This window comes from Heterodontus francisci, chromosome 41 (genome assembly GCF_036365525.1).
Source record: "Heterodontus francisci isolate sHetFra1 chromosome 41, sHetFra1.hap1, whole genome shotgun sequence".
In the NCBI taxonomy this organism is placed as follows: Eukaryota; Metazoa; Chordata; class Chondrichthyes; order Heterodontiformes; family Heterodontidae; genus Heterodontus; species Heterodontus francisci.
Window position 1 is genome coordinate 27,361,021 of NC_090411.1, and position 17,315 is coordinate 27,378,335.

The 17,315-nt window shown below is 47.2% G+C and overlaps 1 protein-coding gene across 1 annotated transcript; it reads left to right on the forward strand.

Moving 5' to 3' along the window:
• The first annotated feature begins 345 nt into the window (after window positions 1–345).
• LOC137353658 (cyclin-dependent kinase inhibitor 1B-like) lies at window positions 346–5,900 on the forward strand. The gene is made up of 3 exons (XM_068020011.1): window positions 346–806; window positions 1,291–1,424; window positions 4,140–5,900. The coding sequence occupies exons 1-2, from the start codon at window positions 371–373 to the stop codon at window positions 1,389–1,391; spliced, it is 537 nt and encodes a 178-aa protein (XP_067876112.1). The 5' UTR covers window positions 346–370; the 3' UTR covers window positions 1,392–1,424; window positions 4,140–5,900.
• The last annotated feature ends 11,415 nt before the right edge of the window (window positions 5,901–17,315 follow it).

Sequence of the window (17,315 nt, forward strand, 5' to 3'; positions counted from 1 at the left end):
AACACAGCCCCGTGCAAACGTCAGAGCTTGCCCTGTGATTCGAATCCCGCTGTGTTTTTCAATCGCTGCTGAATAAATAGACAGCGCTCAGTTCGGATACGTACAGAAGTGGAGAAAAACACGACAGAGCTGTGCCAGAGGCAGGAGAGATTCCTGGAACTTGGTGTGGAGGAATTTTCAATCTGCTGATGCAAGAACAAAAACTTTCTTGTAAAGTTTTGGGAGTCTTCGCAGAATTCTGAATCCCCTGCTCGGGCAGATAATCTTTGTCACTCGTTTCCCACAAATATTGAAGATTATTTTGGGGAGGAGGGAGGGAGAGGGGGGGGTGGGGGGTGGGATTGTTTTTCTTTTGTGTGTGTTTGTTGCAATGTCTGATTTGTCCAGCTCGGCGATGGTAGAGTCTGAGCGAAGAAGGCAGCCGAGGTACCTGAACAAGGCGGTGTGTAGAAGTTTATTTGGAAGAGTGGATCACGAAGAGTTGAGGAGAGACCTGAAAAACCAGCTTCGGGAAATCAAAAACTCTCACTGCCAGAGGTGGAACTTTGATTTCGAGAACCATAGCCCCCTCGCTGGCAATTACATCTGGGAAGCTTTGGACACTCGGGATTTTCCCAGTTTCTACAGGGATGGCTCGTCCTCCCTCCCCGTCCCGGTCGCCGACAACAGGAGCGACCCGCAGACCTCCAACCTTAAACAGGGCACGGAGAACAGCGGCAAGGCGAAGGAAAACGGGGAAAACAACAAAAAAAGCGGATCCAAATCCTCCAGGGAGAGAAAGCGAGAAAGCCCAGCGCCCATAACAGGTAGATTGTGAAATCAGTCCAGTTCAAAAAAAATAACAGTCAGCGTGAATGGTGTTTACAGTAGTTAGTGCTAAACAGTCCCAGGCTATATATATTTATCTAGATCAATATGTCCAAAGTATTGCCCCGGTTTAGGGTGTGGAAAAGTTTTTTTTTTGCACTTGAGAGTTTGAAAAGTTTTGTAAAAGTTTTTTTTTTGGCCCCTAAAGAATCTGCAGTTTGCAAACTTTTTTTGCCCAGTGAAGTTGCAATTTGTAAAAAGTACTTGTGTTTGAGGGAGTGAGTTGGAAGTTTTTGCGGTGTGACTCCCTCACATTCAGCAGATGACGCTGCCACTCACACGCCTTGTTTTGCTCCTTTTAAAGCTCCCCACCCTTTAAAACCCCCTTAAGAAAAATTGCAGTGCAGCTCTTTGTATGCGTGTGTGTATTTGTGTACAGATTTGCTGTACCTTCAACCCACCTCTTCCCTCTATTTGCTGCAGATTTCTTTCCAAAACGCAAGACCATTATGGGTTCTAAGTCCTGTGTGGAAACAGCATCAGTGATTCCCGGGGAGAGAACTCCAAGGAAAAGGATTCGGTAAAAATCAACAAGGATCAGCTGGGACGTGAGAGAGGTCGGTGTGGATTTAAAATCTAGAAATCCAAAATTAAGTGACAAATGTTGGAGGAGTGCTCATGTCAAATCTAATTGTCATCAGATGACACTGGGACATGGGCAAAATTTAAATTTTTCAGACATGAATTTATCTATTTCAAACTTCATTACGTGAACCCCTTTTCCCCGGGGTAATCTGTTTGAATTTGACTTTATTAAAAAAGAAACAGGTTTGCAAAGTTCAATTATCTTCATTAATAACAACTTTACAGCAATAAAGAGTAACTGACTGAATTATTCCTTTCCCACAGTGGTTGAAACTGAGACATCTCTGTTGTTAAGTGTCGGTTTCTGGGTGTTTTCTGAGTGTGTTGGAAGCTGTGGTTTTTTCCCTGCCCTCTGGGTTGAACTCTGGTTGATTCTGGGCTGTGCCCCCTGACATCACCTGTTATTTAATATCCCGCTCTCCCCAGATCAGGTTGTGGTTTGGGTCACCACCCCCGTCCGCCCGGGTATCAGATTGTCATCCCTCCTCCCCTTTCTGGGGATTTGCTCTCAAAGTGGTGGAAAGTGGCAGGAATAATCAGCCTAATTCCAGGAAGAGGGGAAATAGGGGTGTCTGGGGTGGGGGGGAATGTCAGTGAGAGAGAGGGAGGACGGCAGGGTCTTTAAGGAATTCAGGCAGGAGTGGATCCTGAGCTTTTGCTATTGAGGTTCTCATTACTCCCAAGACCAGTACTCCCATTTGTGCACGTGTGTTTTGTAAAGGACACTTTGTTTGCCAAATACAATATTTCCTATTGAGCCAAGTCTGCCTGTTTTAAAGTGGCTTCACCTTAAACAGTTTGGCAACTTATTTTGTTCAGGAAAGTTGTGACGGTCAAAATGCTCTGAAAGGTATCTCATCTGACATCCCCCACCCTCCTCCGACCTCCAACAGCTGTTCTTAAGTCCGCTTGGGCTGTTTCCATGTGGACTCCCAGGTATCTGGGAGCTGACCACCGGCGCTGTGATAAACCCGACAATAGTTCTGTTCCTGGGATTGAGGGAGACGGGCCGCCATCAAAATGAATGAGAGAGAGCAGCTGGTGTTCCTGCCCCTGATCCCTATCCAATATCCTCTCTGCCAACCCCAAGTCCCAATCTCCCACTGGAATGTGCGTAGGGACCACTTGTGGTGGGGGAATGGGGATAGACGTTTTCCGCCTTTCCCCAGTTTATCTTTCGTAAGAACATAGGAGCAGGAGTAGGCCATTCAGCCCATCGAGCCTGCTCCACTATTCAATATTTCACCCCCGTACCCACTTCAAATTCTGCAACTGACCCTTCATTAACCCCCTCCCCAAACTCTTTGTACAGGTTCTCCCTCTGGTGTGGGCAGAGGGTTGAGGATAAGGTAAAGTGGCAATGTTCTCCCCCCATGGTTAAATAGTCAGTCGTCCAGACTTATGCACGTCTGCTGGAGTGAGGTATGGGCGGGGAGGGGGTGAATGGAGGCTGGAACTGCAGCCCAGTGAGGAAGGGAGGCACATTTTAATAAAAAGGATTAAATAAAGAACATCTCTCCTTACAGCACCCAGCTGTTCTCCTGTTACCCAGAGTTTGACCGTATTGCATCTACAAGATAAGACAGAGTTTCTTAAATTCAAAAGACTGCAAAAAACACACTCTCGCTTTCTGTCACCAATATGAGTGAAAATGATTTAATTTTGCGGGGGATATGTGTCCCTCACTGGTTCCTGCCCAGACTGCTGCCCATTCCCTTCCTGCTCATTGGTGAGACAGTCACTAGTGTCACTGGTCAGTAATCTCTTGCCCCCTCTGATCAGGCTCTGAATGATTGGTAACAGTGATGGGCAGTAGCAAAAACCTCCAGAATTGACCTCGATCAAAGTATCCTGAGCAAACAGCTCAGCACCCAGGGTGCAGAACTTTGGATAGAGGGCCTTCAAACTAAAACGTGAAATTCAAACCGAAAATTCCGGTGCGGATTTGTTTTTGGTCTGTTATAGCCTTCGATGCTACCCGGACTCCCACAGTCACTGGCCTGGGGATGGAGAGCAGGGGCAGCAGTGTGAATATTTGTTCTAGGCCTCACATTGTCCATCTGACGTGGGCTGTTCGCGGAGAGAGTTGTGTAATACGAGTCTGAGTTTTCTAGTGGTTACAGATGGGCCGCTGGAGGTGATGATGCAATCAATTATCGGGGATGTATTAAAAGCAGCAACCTGCATTTAGTAATAAAACATCCCGATGTGCTTCACAGGAATGTAATCCAGACACAAATTTGACACTAAAGAAGAAGATATTAGGATAGGTCAATGGGGTAGGTTTTAAGCAGCAACTTGAAGTGCAGTGGGTGGGGAGGAGGTGGGGGGGGGCGGTGGGTGGTGGTGAAAAGGTTTAGGGAGGGAATTCCAGAGCTTAGGACTTAGAAGACTGAACACACGGCCACTAATACTGGGGTGAAGGAAGTCAGGGATGAGCAAGAGGCCAGAATTGGAGGAGCGAAGAGATCTCAGAGGGTTGTAGGGCTGGAGGATGTTACAGAGACAGTGGAGAACGAGGCCATGAAGGGATTTGAACACAAGGATGAGCATCACACAAGAAGTGTATGGCACAGTATCAAAGCGTGTTGGCTTACATGACTTCCCCAGTGGCGTATTGCTAGCTACAAACCAGGAGAATCTACTTTCGGGCTTGTAAATAATGGCATTCCATTTCTGTCTTTCAGATGCTTTTTGCACTGGGTTTTTCAATAAACTCTCGGCTTTGAGAATTGGACACCTTCTACCCAGATCAAAGTTAATCAGATCCTGAATGTGATAAAGCTCGAATGGAGTCTCCAAAAGCAAAGGACAGCTTCAGATCCAATGTATTGGGAGTTGATAAGGCTGCTGGATTCTGGATTCATTCCATCTGTGCTGTACATGTATAGAGAAACATCCAGGACATGCTGTGTGCACTCAAACTGTATAACAATTACCTGTCTATTCATTTTTTATCACAAAGTATAGGGCACAGAGAAACTCCTAACTACAGCGTCCACAATGAATACACCCAAGAGGCCATTAACAGGCCTTTGTGCAATTGGGAATCAGAAAGTTAGCTTGACATGTCAGGACAAAACTATTGGGAACCTATATTCCAAGATGGCTAGTGTGGGGGGAATGGAGAGATGCTGCAATAGGGGATGCACCTCATAGAGTTAACATTGAGGGAGCATCACTCTGCATCTCACCTGATGCTGTACCTGACCTGAGAATCCTGGGCTGCAGTTATACTGCAGGTAGTGATTGGTATGTGGCAGGTGCAATATATGTCGGCAGACTAACCTCAGTCTTAAGTAGCATTATGCAGGAGTGCTTAACGACACAAACTGTGTTCCACTCCCCAGGCTACATCTGTTTTGTCCTACGTTAGAGAGGTTCCACGTCAAATTGTTCCCAAAAAAAATGCCCAAGGCATGGAACTTTGCTTGGGACTGGAGTTATACTGCAGCTACTGTGAGCTTCAAGTTGTGTGAGTTAGCTTGCTGGGAGGTGGGTGGGGGGGGGGTGGTCTTGTGGTCCTCGCCTTTAGTCCACTCGGTCATCCCAACAGGCCCCAGAACCAGATCATTGGACAAATCCCAACAGGCCTCAGCACCAAATTATTGGGAAAATCCCAACAGGCCCCAGCACCACAGCATTGGGAAAATCCCAACAGGCTCCAGCAACAGAGCATTGGGCAAATTCCAACAGATCCCAGCACCAAAGCATTGGGAAAATCCCAACAGGCCCCAGCACCAAAGCATTGGGAAAATCCCAACAGACCTCAGCACCAGAGCATTGGGAAAATCCCAACAGGCCCCAGCACCAGAGCATTGGGAAAATCCCGACAGGCCCCAGCACCAGAGCATTGGGAAAATCCCAACAGACCTCAGCACCAGAGCATTGGGAAAATCCCAACAGGCCCCAGCACCAGAGCATTGGTAAAATCCCAACAGGCCGCAGCACCACAGCATTGGGAAAATCCCAACAGGCCCCAGCACTGCTTCTGCAGGTACCAAAATCAGGCTGGGTATTTCTGTGACTGCAACAATGTTAAAAGCCCTCGAGGTTCCACTTGGGACATGGCCTACAGATAATGAGGGACAATGGACCTTGCAAAATACATTAGCCAAAAATAATGAACCCTATGACATTAAAAAGACCCTTTTAAACCACCAAACCACCAGAATTCAGCAACAATTAAACCTCAGCAATTAGGAATCTTTGTACAAACTCCTGTAAAATAGGGATAAAAAAGATTTTATAAGTTATATTATGTGTAAAGTTGCATACAGTTCATTTAAAAACTACAATAACTGATGTTGCAGAATGTTTAAAGAAATTGTGCATAATTTAGATTATTTTTTATTTGCATGTGGATTGATAGGGTAATGGATCGCTGAACCTGTACAGAATTTGTTTAGCATGGGATTGTAATTAAATAAAACAAATTCATTTTTTAAACTTGCTCCAGTTGTCTACGGTGCTTTTGTAGAGCTTTCTTATCCTTCCCCATTTATCAGTGATGCCCTCCGGAACACTTACCCAAGTGTCCATTGCTTAATAGTGCTAGCCGGGCACCATCTTGTCCTCCAATCCCAACATATGCATACACACAGGCTTTCCTGCCAGGAGCCACAGGATAACAATCAGGAATCAAAACCCTGCCAATAACTTTTGTTTGTAACCCCACCCATCTAACCTTTTCCTCAGCTCAGGGGCACTGCACAAAGTACACCACAGTTAGTAAATAAGTTAATTAAATTAGTTAATGGTACCCATCCAGGATTGAACCTTACTTCTTCTTGTCCTACATAGCTCAGTATCACACTGACTGCTTAATTCTTAACCCAACTCAGCGTTGACTCAGGATTAAAGCCAAGACCTTCCTGGTCAAAATAGCTTCACTATCCATGGGAAAGCGCATGGGAAAGGCTTCCACTGCTATGTCCAGACTGGCCAAGAGAGTGTGGGAAAATGGCGCACTGACACGGAACACAAAAGACCGAGTGTATCAAGCCTGTGTCCTCAGTACCCTGCTCTATGGCAGCGAGGCCTGGACAACGTATGTCAGCCAAGAGCGACGTCTCAATTCATTCCATCTTCGCTGCCTCTGGAGAATCCTTGGCATCAGGTGGCAGGACTGTACCTCCAACACAGAAGTCCTCGAGGCGGCCAACATCCCCAGCTTAAACACCCTACTGAGTCAGCGGCGCTTGAGATGGCTTGGCCATGTGAGCAGCATGGAAGATGGCAGGATCCCCAAGGACACATTGTACAGCGAGCTCGCCACTGGTATCAGACCCACCGGCCGTCCATGTCTCCGCTTTAAAGACGTCTGTAAACGCGACATGAAGTCCTGTGATATTGATCACAAGTCGTGGGAGTCAGTTGCCAGCGATCGCCAGAGCTGGCAGGCAGCCATAAAGGCGGGGCTAAAGCATGGCGAGTCAAAGAGACTTAGCAGTTGGCAGGAGAAAAGACAGAAGTGCAAGGGGAGAGCCAACTGTGTAACAGCCCTGACAACCAATTTTCTCTGCAGCACCTGTGGAAGAGTCTGCCACTGTAGTATTGGCCTTTATCGCCATTCCAGGTGCTGCTCCACAAACCACTGACCACCTCCAGGTGCTTACCCATTGTCTCCCAAGACAAGGAGGCCAAAGAAGAAGAATACACAGTACTTACCTATGTACGGGACAGGAGGGTGAACACCTGCCTCATCAGCCTGGACCAGGAGAAGGCTTTTGACAGGATATCACACACCTACATGATGGACATGCTTTCCAAAATGGGGTTTGGGGCGGGTATCTGCAATTGGATCAAACTGCTTTACACAAACATCAGTAGCGCAGTCTCAATCAATGGGTGGGAATCAGAAAGTTTCCCGATCCAATCTGGAGTCAGACAGGGCTGTCCTCTGTCCCCGGTCTTGTTTGTTTGCTGTATTGAACACTTTGCTGAGTCCATTAGGAAGGATGCGAGCATAAGAGGGGTGACAATCCCAGGCAGTGGAGGCAACCAGGTAAAACCTCCCTGTACATGGATGACGTCGCCGTCTTCTGCTCAGATCCTCTGTCTGTGCGCAGACTGATGAGTATCTGCGACCAGTTCGAACTGGCCTCGGGAGCCAAAGTTAACCACGGCAAGAGCGAGGCCATGTTCTTTGGGAACTGGGCTGACCGATCCTTTGTCCCCTTCACCGTCAGATCAGACTACCTGAAGGTGCTGGGGATATGTTTCGGAAGGGCCGGGGCGTGCACCAAAACCTGGGAGGAGCGAGTAGCCAAGGTACAACACAAGCTGAGCATGTGGGAGCAGCGATCTCTCTCCATTGTGGGTAAGAACCTGGTCATCAGGTGCGAGGCGCTCATGTTGTTGCTGTACGTGGCGCAGGTCCGGCCCATACCCCACTCCTACGCTGTGGCAGTCACCCGAGCCATTTTCTGCTTCATCTGGGGATCCAAAATGGACCGGGTCCAGAGGAACACGATGTTCAAACCTCTGGATAAGGGCGGGAAAAATTTACCCAACATCGCCCTCATCCTGATGACTACCATCGTGTGCGGCTGCATCAAGCTGTGTGTAGACCTCCAGTACGCAAACTCCAAGTGTCACTACGTACTGAGGTTCTATCTGTCCTCAGTGTTGCAAAGGATGGGTCTGGTCACATTGCCGCGGAATGCTCCATCCAGTTGGACCGTGCCGTACCACCTATCCTTCGTGGAAAGGTTTCTGCACTAAAACACCTTTGACCACAAATTCATCAGGCAGTGGTCTACATGGAATGTCCTCAAGGCCCTACGGGAAAAGGAGATGGTGGATCCTGTCGGATGGTTCCCCGAGCAGACCGTCAAAGTCATTTGGCGGAATGCCTCATCACCAGAACTTTCAAACAAGCACCAAGATGTAGCTTGGCTGGTGGTGAGAAGGGCCCCCCCCCGTCAGATCCTTCCTGCACACCCGAAGTCTCGCCCCCTCCGCACAATGCCCTCGTGGTGGCTGTGGTGGGGAAGAGACGGTTGCCCACCTCCTCCTGGAATGTGTCTTTGCAAAGCAGGTGTGGAAAGAGATGCAGTGGTTTTTGTCGAGGTTCATCCCAAGCAGCTCTGTAACACAGGAGTCTGTGCTCTACGGGCTGTTCCCAGGGACGCACACCGAGACAAACATCAACTGCTGCTGGAGGACTATCAATTCAGTGAAAGACGCCCTTTGGTCTGCCCGAAACCTGCTGGTTTTCCAGCGCAAAGAGTTGTCCACCACCGAATGTTGCAGACTGGCACATTCCAAGGTCCAGGACTACGTGCTGAGGGACGCACTAAAGCTTGGGGCAGCCGCAGCAAAGGCTCAATGGGGAAAGACCACAGTGTAAGGTCCCCCCCCACCAAGCTGAACTGAGGGGCTGGATCCATGGGAAACCCCTCGAACTGGATCGGGAAAATATTTATTTGCTGTAAAATGTACATGGCAGGTAAAATGAAATGGAAGGGCTGTGAGGCAACTCACTCCTGTATTGAAGGAAACTGATCTCCTCTGCACTGTTTGTATTGTCGACTTGATGCTGTTTGGAAATGTTTTGTAATGTATTTTTTTTACAGATTTTTATGAATAAAGTATATTTTGGGAAAAAGAACTTTACCCCAACTCTTGAAGAACCTTGAAAGCAGAACTTATGGGTCTCCCCTTAATTGCTTAACTGGGTGGCTGTAAATAAATTTCACAGACACCAAAATGGTTAGTTTGTCCGCTTCCTGGCAGGATTGGTTGAACAGTGAACAACAACCGAGGCACCAGGAGAACTCCGTGCTCTGCTTTGAAAAGTGGGATGGGATCGTTAACATTCCCCCAGAGTGAAAACAGCTTGGTTAACCATCTCATCTGAAGGATGGCACCTCCAACAATGTAGCACTCAGCTCAGTGCTGCACTAAAGTGTCAGCCCATCAGCCCACACCATTGCTCTGAAGTGAGGCTACAGCCCAGAGTGCAATTGGGTCAGTATATGTGTGTGTGGGTATGTGTGTGTGTGTGTGCACGTTATACCCAATGTTTTTATGTAAAAATGCAGCAGCCAATCTGCAGAGCAAGATCCCACAGACAGCAATGTTGTAAATGACCAGATCATCTGTTTGAGTGGGTTGAGGGACAAATGTTGACCAGGACACCAAGGAGAACTCCACTGCTTTTCTTCAAATAATACCATGGGATCGTTTACATCCGACTGAGGGAGCAGAAGGGCCTTGTTCGTGTTTCTCATCCAAAAGACAGCGCCGCTGACAGTGCAGCACTCCCTCAGTTTGCACTGGAGTGTCAGCCTTGATTTTTGTGTTCAAGTTGCTAGAGTGAACTTTCTGATTCAGAGCCAGTGAGACACAACTGAAACCTAGGTGAATTTGAGGAAAGATTTATCTTTCCTTCATGATTTCCACTTCTTTATTATTCATTTATGGGATGTCGGCATTGCTGGCTAGGCTGGCATTTATTGCCCGTTAGATGCTGCCAGACCTGCTGAGTATTTCCAGCATTTCTTGTTTTTATTTCAGATTTCCAGCACCTGCAGTATTTTGCTTTTATTGCCCATCACTTGAGAAGGTGGTGGTGAGCTGCCTTCTTGAACGGCTGCAGTCCTTGGAGTGTAGGTACACCAACAGTGTTATTAGGAAGGGAGTTCCAGGGTTTTGACCCAGCGACAGTGAAGGAACGGCGATATAGTTCCAAGTCAGGATGGTGTGTGGCTTGGAGGGTGGTGGTGTTCCCGTGCATCTGCTGCCCTTGTCCTTCCAGGTGATAGGGGTTACACGTTTGGAAGGTGCTGTCGAAGGAGGCTTGGTGAGTTTCTGGTATATGATACACACTGCTGCCACTGTGTGCTGGTGGTGGAAGGAGTGAATGTTTAATGTGGTAGATGGGGTGCCAATCAAGCGGGCCGCTTTGTCCTGGATGGTGTCGAGCTTCTTGAGTGTTGTTGGAGCTGCACCCATCCAGGCAAGTGGAGAGTATTCCATCACACTCCTGACTTGTGCCTTGTAGATGGTGGACAGGCTTTGGGGAGTCAGGAGATGAGTTACTGCAGAGTTCCCAGTCTCTGACCTACTCTTGTAACCACAGTAAATTTGTGGCTGGTCCAGTAAGTTTCTGCTCAATGGTGACCCTCTCCCGGGTTGTTGGTAGTGGGGGATGCAGTGATGGTAATGTGGTTGAATGTCAGGAGAGGTGGTTAGACTCTTTCTTGCTGGAGATGGTCATCGCCTGGCACTTGTGTGGAGCAAATGTTACTTGCTTCTTATCAGCCCAAGCCTGAATGCTGTCCAGGCCTTGCTGCGTGCGGGCATGGACTGCTTCAGTATCTGAGGAGTTACAAGTGATCCTGAACACTGTGCGATTATCATTGAACATCTCCATTTCTGACCTTAAGATGGAGGGAAGGTCATTGATGAAGTTATCATGGTTGAACACAAATATGGACATTAATAATTCAGGTCATTGCTGTTTGTGGGAGCTTCCCATGCATAAAATGGCTGCCTCCTTTACCTGCATAAGAGTACTCCCTCCACTCCAAAGTCACTCGCTGTCCATGGAGCACTTTGAGATAGGGCTCTGGGTGAAACCAGTCTTAAAGATTCACAGCCTGTTTTCGAATTTTGGCCTCTGAGGGCTTTTGAGTGTTTAGTCTGAACGGGGATTCACGGTATCCCTGGCAACGGCGCATGGTTGGGGCTGAAAGTTTCAACAGCTATACAACTTTGAGAAAAGCCAAGTCAGGTGATGGCTGCTCTCTTGCGCCCCTCCCCCATCCCGGGAAGCCAGGGCAGATGGGTAAAGTCTTTCATTATCCACTGTTACTGGCTTGTCATATCCTGAACAGACCTCTTTGGGTGAGAAAGGAATCACTCAAGTGTGCCTCAATCTATCTATACAGCTAATTTAGAAAGCAAATGGACAGATGGCTTAGAGCCAGAGCTGATTGAACTACTCCAGCTCAATGCCTGAAAGAGCGGGGCACCCCATTTATAATACCTTTAATGCCTCTTGTGTTGTCGGGAATTAGTTTGCTTGCAAGCATGAAATACTTGTTGACAAACATTCAATACGTGAGGTCAGTCCAGGGCTCAAAAAGCAAGCTGCCGCGTTTCGGGGTTTTGTCCCCTTACACGTTTATGAATCTTCTTGCTCTCTTCCCATGTCATTCAGCCCTCCGACATCAGCCAGCCCAGTGGCAGAATGCTGTCACTCATAGCTCAATGGGTAGCACTCGCCCTCTTTGAGCCAGAAGGTTGTGGGTTCAAGTCCCACTCCAGCAACCTGAGTACAAAATCTAGGCTGAACGTCCCAATGTAGTACTGAGGGAGTGCTGCACTGTCAGAGGTGCTGTCTTTCAGGTGCAATGTTAAACTGAGGCCCTGTCTGTGGTGGATGGAAACATCCCATGGCACTGTTGCAAAAAGACTGCATCCTCACCCTCAGTCAGGTTAAATCAGTACTTACTGTCCCTCCTCAATACTGAGGTGAGAGTTTCAAACCCCATATCATCACTGACACAGCTTACTTCCATATGGGAACATTGCTTATTGTGCTGCCTTTAGCTCACTGCTGCCAGAACTGAAACCCTTAGCTGAACCTTTGTTAACTCTAGACTTGATTTCACCAACATCATCCTTGCCCGCTTCCCATGCTCTATAAATGTTAAACCAAAGTCCTTTGCTGTCTCTAAGTACTACTTGTCCTCTTCTCCCTCACTCACCTACCCTAGCTCATTGGTCTCTATGACCTTTCCCACTCTTCCTTTGCCATCTCCTCCAGCCTGATGTTTCCTCCTTGGGTCTCTGACCTCTGCCCATACCCAGTCCTCCTTTACCCTTCCACTGTTACCAAAACCTGTGACACCTCTCAGCCTCCTTCGGCACCTGCAACTTGCACTTATAAAGCACCTTTATCATACTCCCAAGGCGTCTCACAGGAGCTGAATCAAACATCATTGGCACCGATCAATATTAGGGCAGTTGATGAGGTAAGTTACAAGGAGCATCTTCAAGGAGGAGAAAGGTTGAGAGGCCTCAACTGGTGAGGCACGGCCATCAAGGATGGAGCCATTAAAGCCAGGGATGCGCAAGAGGCTAGAATTGGAGGACTGCAGAGGGTTGGAGGAGATTGCAGAAGTAGAGAGGGGCAAGGCTATGGAGGGACCTGGAAATAAGGATGAGAAGTTTGAAATCAAGGTGTTGCCAGGCTGTCAGCTAATGTAGGTCAGCGAGCACAAGGGCTTAGGTGGTAAACTCTCTCTCTCCTCTCTCTATCAAAACCCATCTTTTCGACTGAGCTTGTAGTCATGTCTCCTGATGTTTGGCGTGTCCTGAAGGTTCTATATGGTGCTGGGAATATGCACGTTCTTTCATTGATAGCCCACTGTCTGGGTTCGCGCATGAAGGTAGCGGAAAATGTTTGATACCCAGTGCCTCAGGAACCATATCCCACAATGGGTCAGCACTGTGCATTTATATAGCGCCTTTCACGGCCTCAGGACATCCCAAAGTGGTTTACAGTCAATGAAGTACTTTTGAAGTCACTGTTGTAATGTAGGAAACACAACAGCCCATTTGCGCACAGCAAGCTCCCACGAACAACAATGAGATAATAATCTGTTATTTAATGTTGTCAGCTGAGGGATAAATATTGGCCAGGACACCAGGAAGAACTGCTCTGCTCTTCAAAATAGATCCATGCGATCTTTTACATCCATTTGAGAGGACATTCTTGTCTAACAGACGGCACCTGCGACAGTGCAGCACTTCCTCATTACTGCACTGGGTGGGGGGCGGGGTGCCCGCCTAGAATTTGTGCCCGAGACGTCAATACTGAAGAGGGGAGAAAATTGCAATGGCAATTTTAAAGGGGATGTAACCCCAAATGTCTCGAGCCAGCTTCAAAATGACAAATGATGATTAGAATTTCAGCCCTCACACCTTAAAAATGCAAAGGAAAACCAGAAGTGTGTCTAGAGAATGCACACAGCTGGAATGCTTTATTTCCATCCCATTAACTGCCATAAAGAAATTATTGATGTGGGAGATGTGTTCGGGTGGGGGCAGGGTGTGGCTAGAGGGGGGATGAGGTTGTGGAGAGGCAGGAGGGGGAGGGGGGGGGGGGGGGAATCTCCTTACACCTGCTCCCAGTCAAAAGAAGGAGCTGGCGATTAAAGGGGTGGAGGTTGTGGGGGGGGGGTGGGGGAGGGCGCAAATGGGAAAATCAGGAGGATTAGCAATTCCGAGAGGCTGCAGCTGGCTGGAGAGGCTTTCTCTTTAAGCGGACTCATTCTTAGAGGCAGGACAATAGCTGAGCGAGGGTTAGTGGCAGAGAGTGTGCCAGGCCTTTCATTTGGAAATGAGGGGTTTGTAAATGAATTAGTCTGACTGAGATTAGCCCTGATCACTGACACAGCCCCTAATAGCAGGACCCATGCTGGGGACTTTAGAGAGAGCACAAAGGGACGGCAGAGGAGAGAAGGGGTAATAAAGGAGGCCTCGGACAATACCTGCTTCACCACTTACAGGGAATCGGAGAAAGAGAGAGATAATCACCTGCTCATGCTCCACTAATCAGTACCGGCTAGTTTATACATTAATATATCGTCGAGCGACCTATATCTCCATTTCTCGCTATAAGTATGTCTGTACCTAGCTCTGTATCTCGATATATCCAACAATCTTTATCAGTGAATATCTATATTTCTAGATAATTACTTCTGTATAACTAAATATCTCTATCAATCATCAATCTATTATCTATCCACCTATCAGCTATCTATCCATGTATCTATCATCAATTATTTATCTCTCTATCCATCCATATATTCATCTATTAACAATTATCTATCTATCTATCTATCTATCTATCTATCTATCTATCTGTCTGTCTGTCTCTCTGTCTGTCCATCTATCTACCTATCTGTCTATCTATCTATCTATCCCTCAGAACCAGCCTCCTAAGTATCAGTCCTCTTTCCTAAACTGATCTATCTATATATCTATCATCAATTATTTATCTCTCTATCCATCTATCTATCTATCTATATATCCATCTATCAACAATTATCTATCCATCCATCTATCTATCTATCTATCTATCTATCTATCTATCTATCTATCTATCTCTCAGAACCAGCCTCCTAAATATCAGTCCTCTTTCCTAAATTGATCATTTGTGAACCTTCCTTGGAAAGCCTTTGGTTCGTAAAGTTTCTGTTTTCTGAATTATTCTTCATTTGGCTTTCTCTATTAACTGAAAGCCCTGACTGAGCCTGTTCCATTGGGTGGAGTGATGTTCTTTAACACAAGGTAGTAAACCCTGTGCTTTGTTGCGTGTAGATGGGACAGATGCTGCCTCGCACCCCCCACCCCCGTGCTCTTTGTGCTTTTCCTGTCTCTGACAGGCACCGGCAGTCAGGGAGGCCAAATTGAAAAGCAGCTCATGGCTTGTCTTTTCCAGATTTCCAGAAAGTAAGGCAAGGGTTTCAGGAGCGTTCCACTTGAGACTGCAATCAATCAGACATGACGCAGCCCTCTGGCTCTGAAGGCAAGAGAGAGGAAGTGAGAGAGAGAGAGAGGGCAAAACGCAGAGGGAAATGACAGAGAGAGACAAAGAGAAGGAAAGGATGAGAGCCAGAGGGAAAACAAGAGAAATTGGTACAGAAGGAAAAAACGATAGGAGAGAAAAAAAGGCCCAGAAAGAAATGGAGCAAAAGGGAAAAAAAATAGAAACGAGAGTAAAAGACAGGGCACAAAGGAGAAGGGAACGAGAGAAAGGATAGAATGAAAGAAAGAACAGAAAACTGAGAATGCGAGGTAGTGTGGATAAGACAGAATGTGAGAGACAGCAAACACGAGGGAGGGTGAAAAACTGAGGAAAGATAGAACGGGAACAGGAAAGAGTGAGAGAAAGAAATGGATGAGTGTCTCCTGGTGGGTAAGTTTTTTTTAACCAAATGAACCACTTGCTTAGCTGCTGTTTGACCTCATTTCTTCAGCAGTCTTGGAGCGCGCGAGTGGGCCAGAGCAGATATGTCCCGTTCTGTCAGTGTTGTCAATGATCTGTCATTCCCCCGGCACCCCCCGCTCCCCACCGACCTCCTCCCCAACCCATTTCTCACATCACTGAGGCCAGCCCGTGAAGCGATACAGCGGATGAACAAGAAAGAAACAGGCTGGCACTGCCAACAGCAAGAGAAAAGACACCGCCACTCAACGTGCACTGACCCCACATATCCAAAACATCGGAATACTCTGAAGCAATCCGTCGGCCCAACACCACCACCACTTCCCCGCTCCCTCCCCCCCCCCAAAAAAAGTTGCATTGTCCCTCAGAAAGTGTTTATCAATCACTTGGCCTGTTCTTGTAGGCCGAGAATGCTGTCACGGTAAAGAAAGGGAGACAGGGACAATAGACAGCAGGATAAAATCACTCATAACAAAGGCACTCCGCTCAGCAATAATGATTTCAGAGCTGTATCTATTTAACGCGAAATTCCTTCGAGTGGCCAAGCAAACAGGGGGGACAATAGAATTGGAGAATAGGCTCTGTTGAGACAGAAGGGGATTGAACCAAACAAAATGGCATGTTGGTCGCCCTTTCCCTCCCTCCAAACATTTTTGCTGTCATTCCTTTAGACACCATAAAGTGTTCAATGCTGCTTGTTAGTATTCGCTCTTTGTTGCACAGATGGCTGGGTAACCTCCAAGGTCTTCGTGGGCCCTTCCCTTTCTTCCAGGATGCAACAAAAAAATTCCCTCTCTCTCTCTCTCTCTGTTGCTTGTGAGGGTACGGACTCATACTGAGGTAATCTGAAACTCATCCAAAACTCTACTGCCCACGTCTTAACTCGCACTGAGTCCTGTTCACCCAGTACTCACTAACCTAGCTCCTGGTCTGGCCATGCCTCAATTTTAAAAATCTAATCCTTGTTTTCAGATCTCTCTCTCTCCATGGCCTCGGCCCCTCTGTAGCCTCCTCCAGCCCGACAACCCTCCGAGATGGCTGCGCTCCTGCAATTCTGGCCTCTTGCGCATCCCTGATTTTCATCACTCCACCTTAGGCTTTAATCAGCTGCCTCAACCTCTGGAATTTTCTCCCTAAACCTCTCCACCTCTCTACCTGCCTCTCCTTTCGGTTGCTCCTTAAAACCTACCTGTGCTGTCCTGATAGCTCCACATGTAGCTTAGTGTCAATTTTTGTTTGATAACGTTCCTGTGAAGCGTTTTGGGAGATATTACTATGTTAAAGACCCTAGAGAAATGCAGTGGAAAGGTGATTTAACCGTATTAATATTGCAAATCGTCTTTCTGTACAGATATTATAGTCTTGACAATGAAAGAAAGACTATTATATGGCATTTTTCACATCTCAGTATGTGTCAGAGTCCTTCACAACCAATGATGTGCGTTTAAGAAACCTAGTCACTGTTGCAATGTAGGGAAACACACGGCAGCCAATTTGGGCACAGCAAGATCCCACAAGCAGCAATGTGATACCAGCCAAATAATCTGTTTTAGTGAATGTTGAATGAGGAATGCATATTGGCCTGCCTCTCTTCAAAATAGCGCCATAGAATCTTTCGCGCAGGCCTGACAGCTCAGATGAGGCCTCTGTTTAATGTGTCATCTGAAAGACAGTGCAGCACTCCCTCCGTACTGCACGGGAGCATCGGCCTAGATTTTGTGCTTAAGATGTTGCCTGATGCAAATTGGCCGCCATGCGTCCCACAGTACAACAGTGACTACAATTCAAAAGTACTTTGTTGGCTGCCAAACACTTTGGGACATCCTGAGGTCGGGAAAGGCGCTATATAAATGCAAGTTATTTCTTTTTATCTTTTCAGACAGCATGTTTAACA

Coding starts and splice junctions, on each gene's coding strand:
- LOC137353658 (XM_068020011.1), top strand. CDS start 371: ATGTCTGATTTGTCCAGCTCGGCGATGGTAGAGTCTGAGCGAAGAAGG. Junction 807..1,290: donor AAGCCCAGCGCCCATAACAG/GTAGATTGTGAA, acceptor TATTTGCTGCAG/ATTTCTTTCCAAAACGCAAG.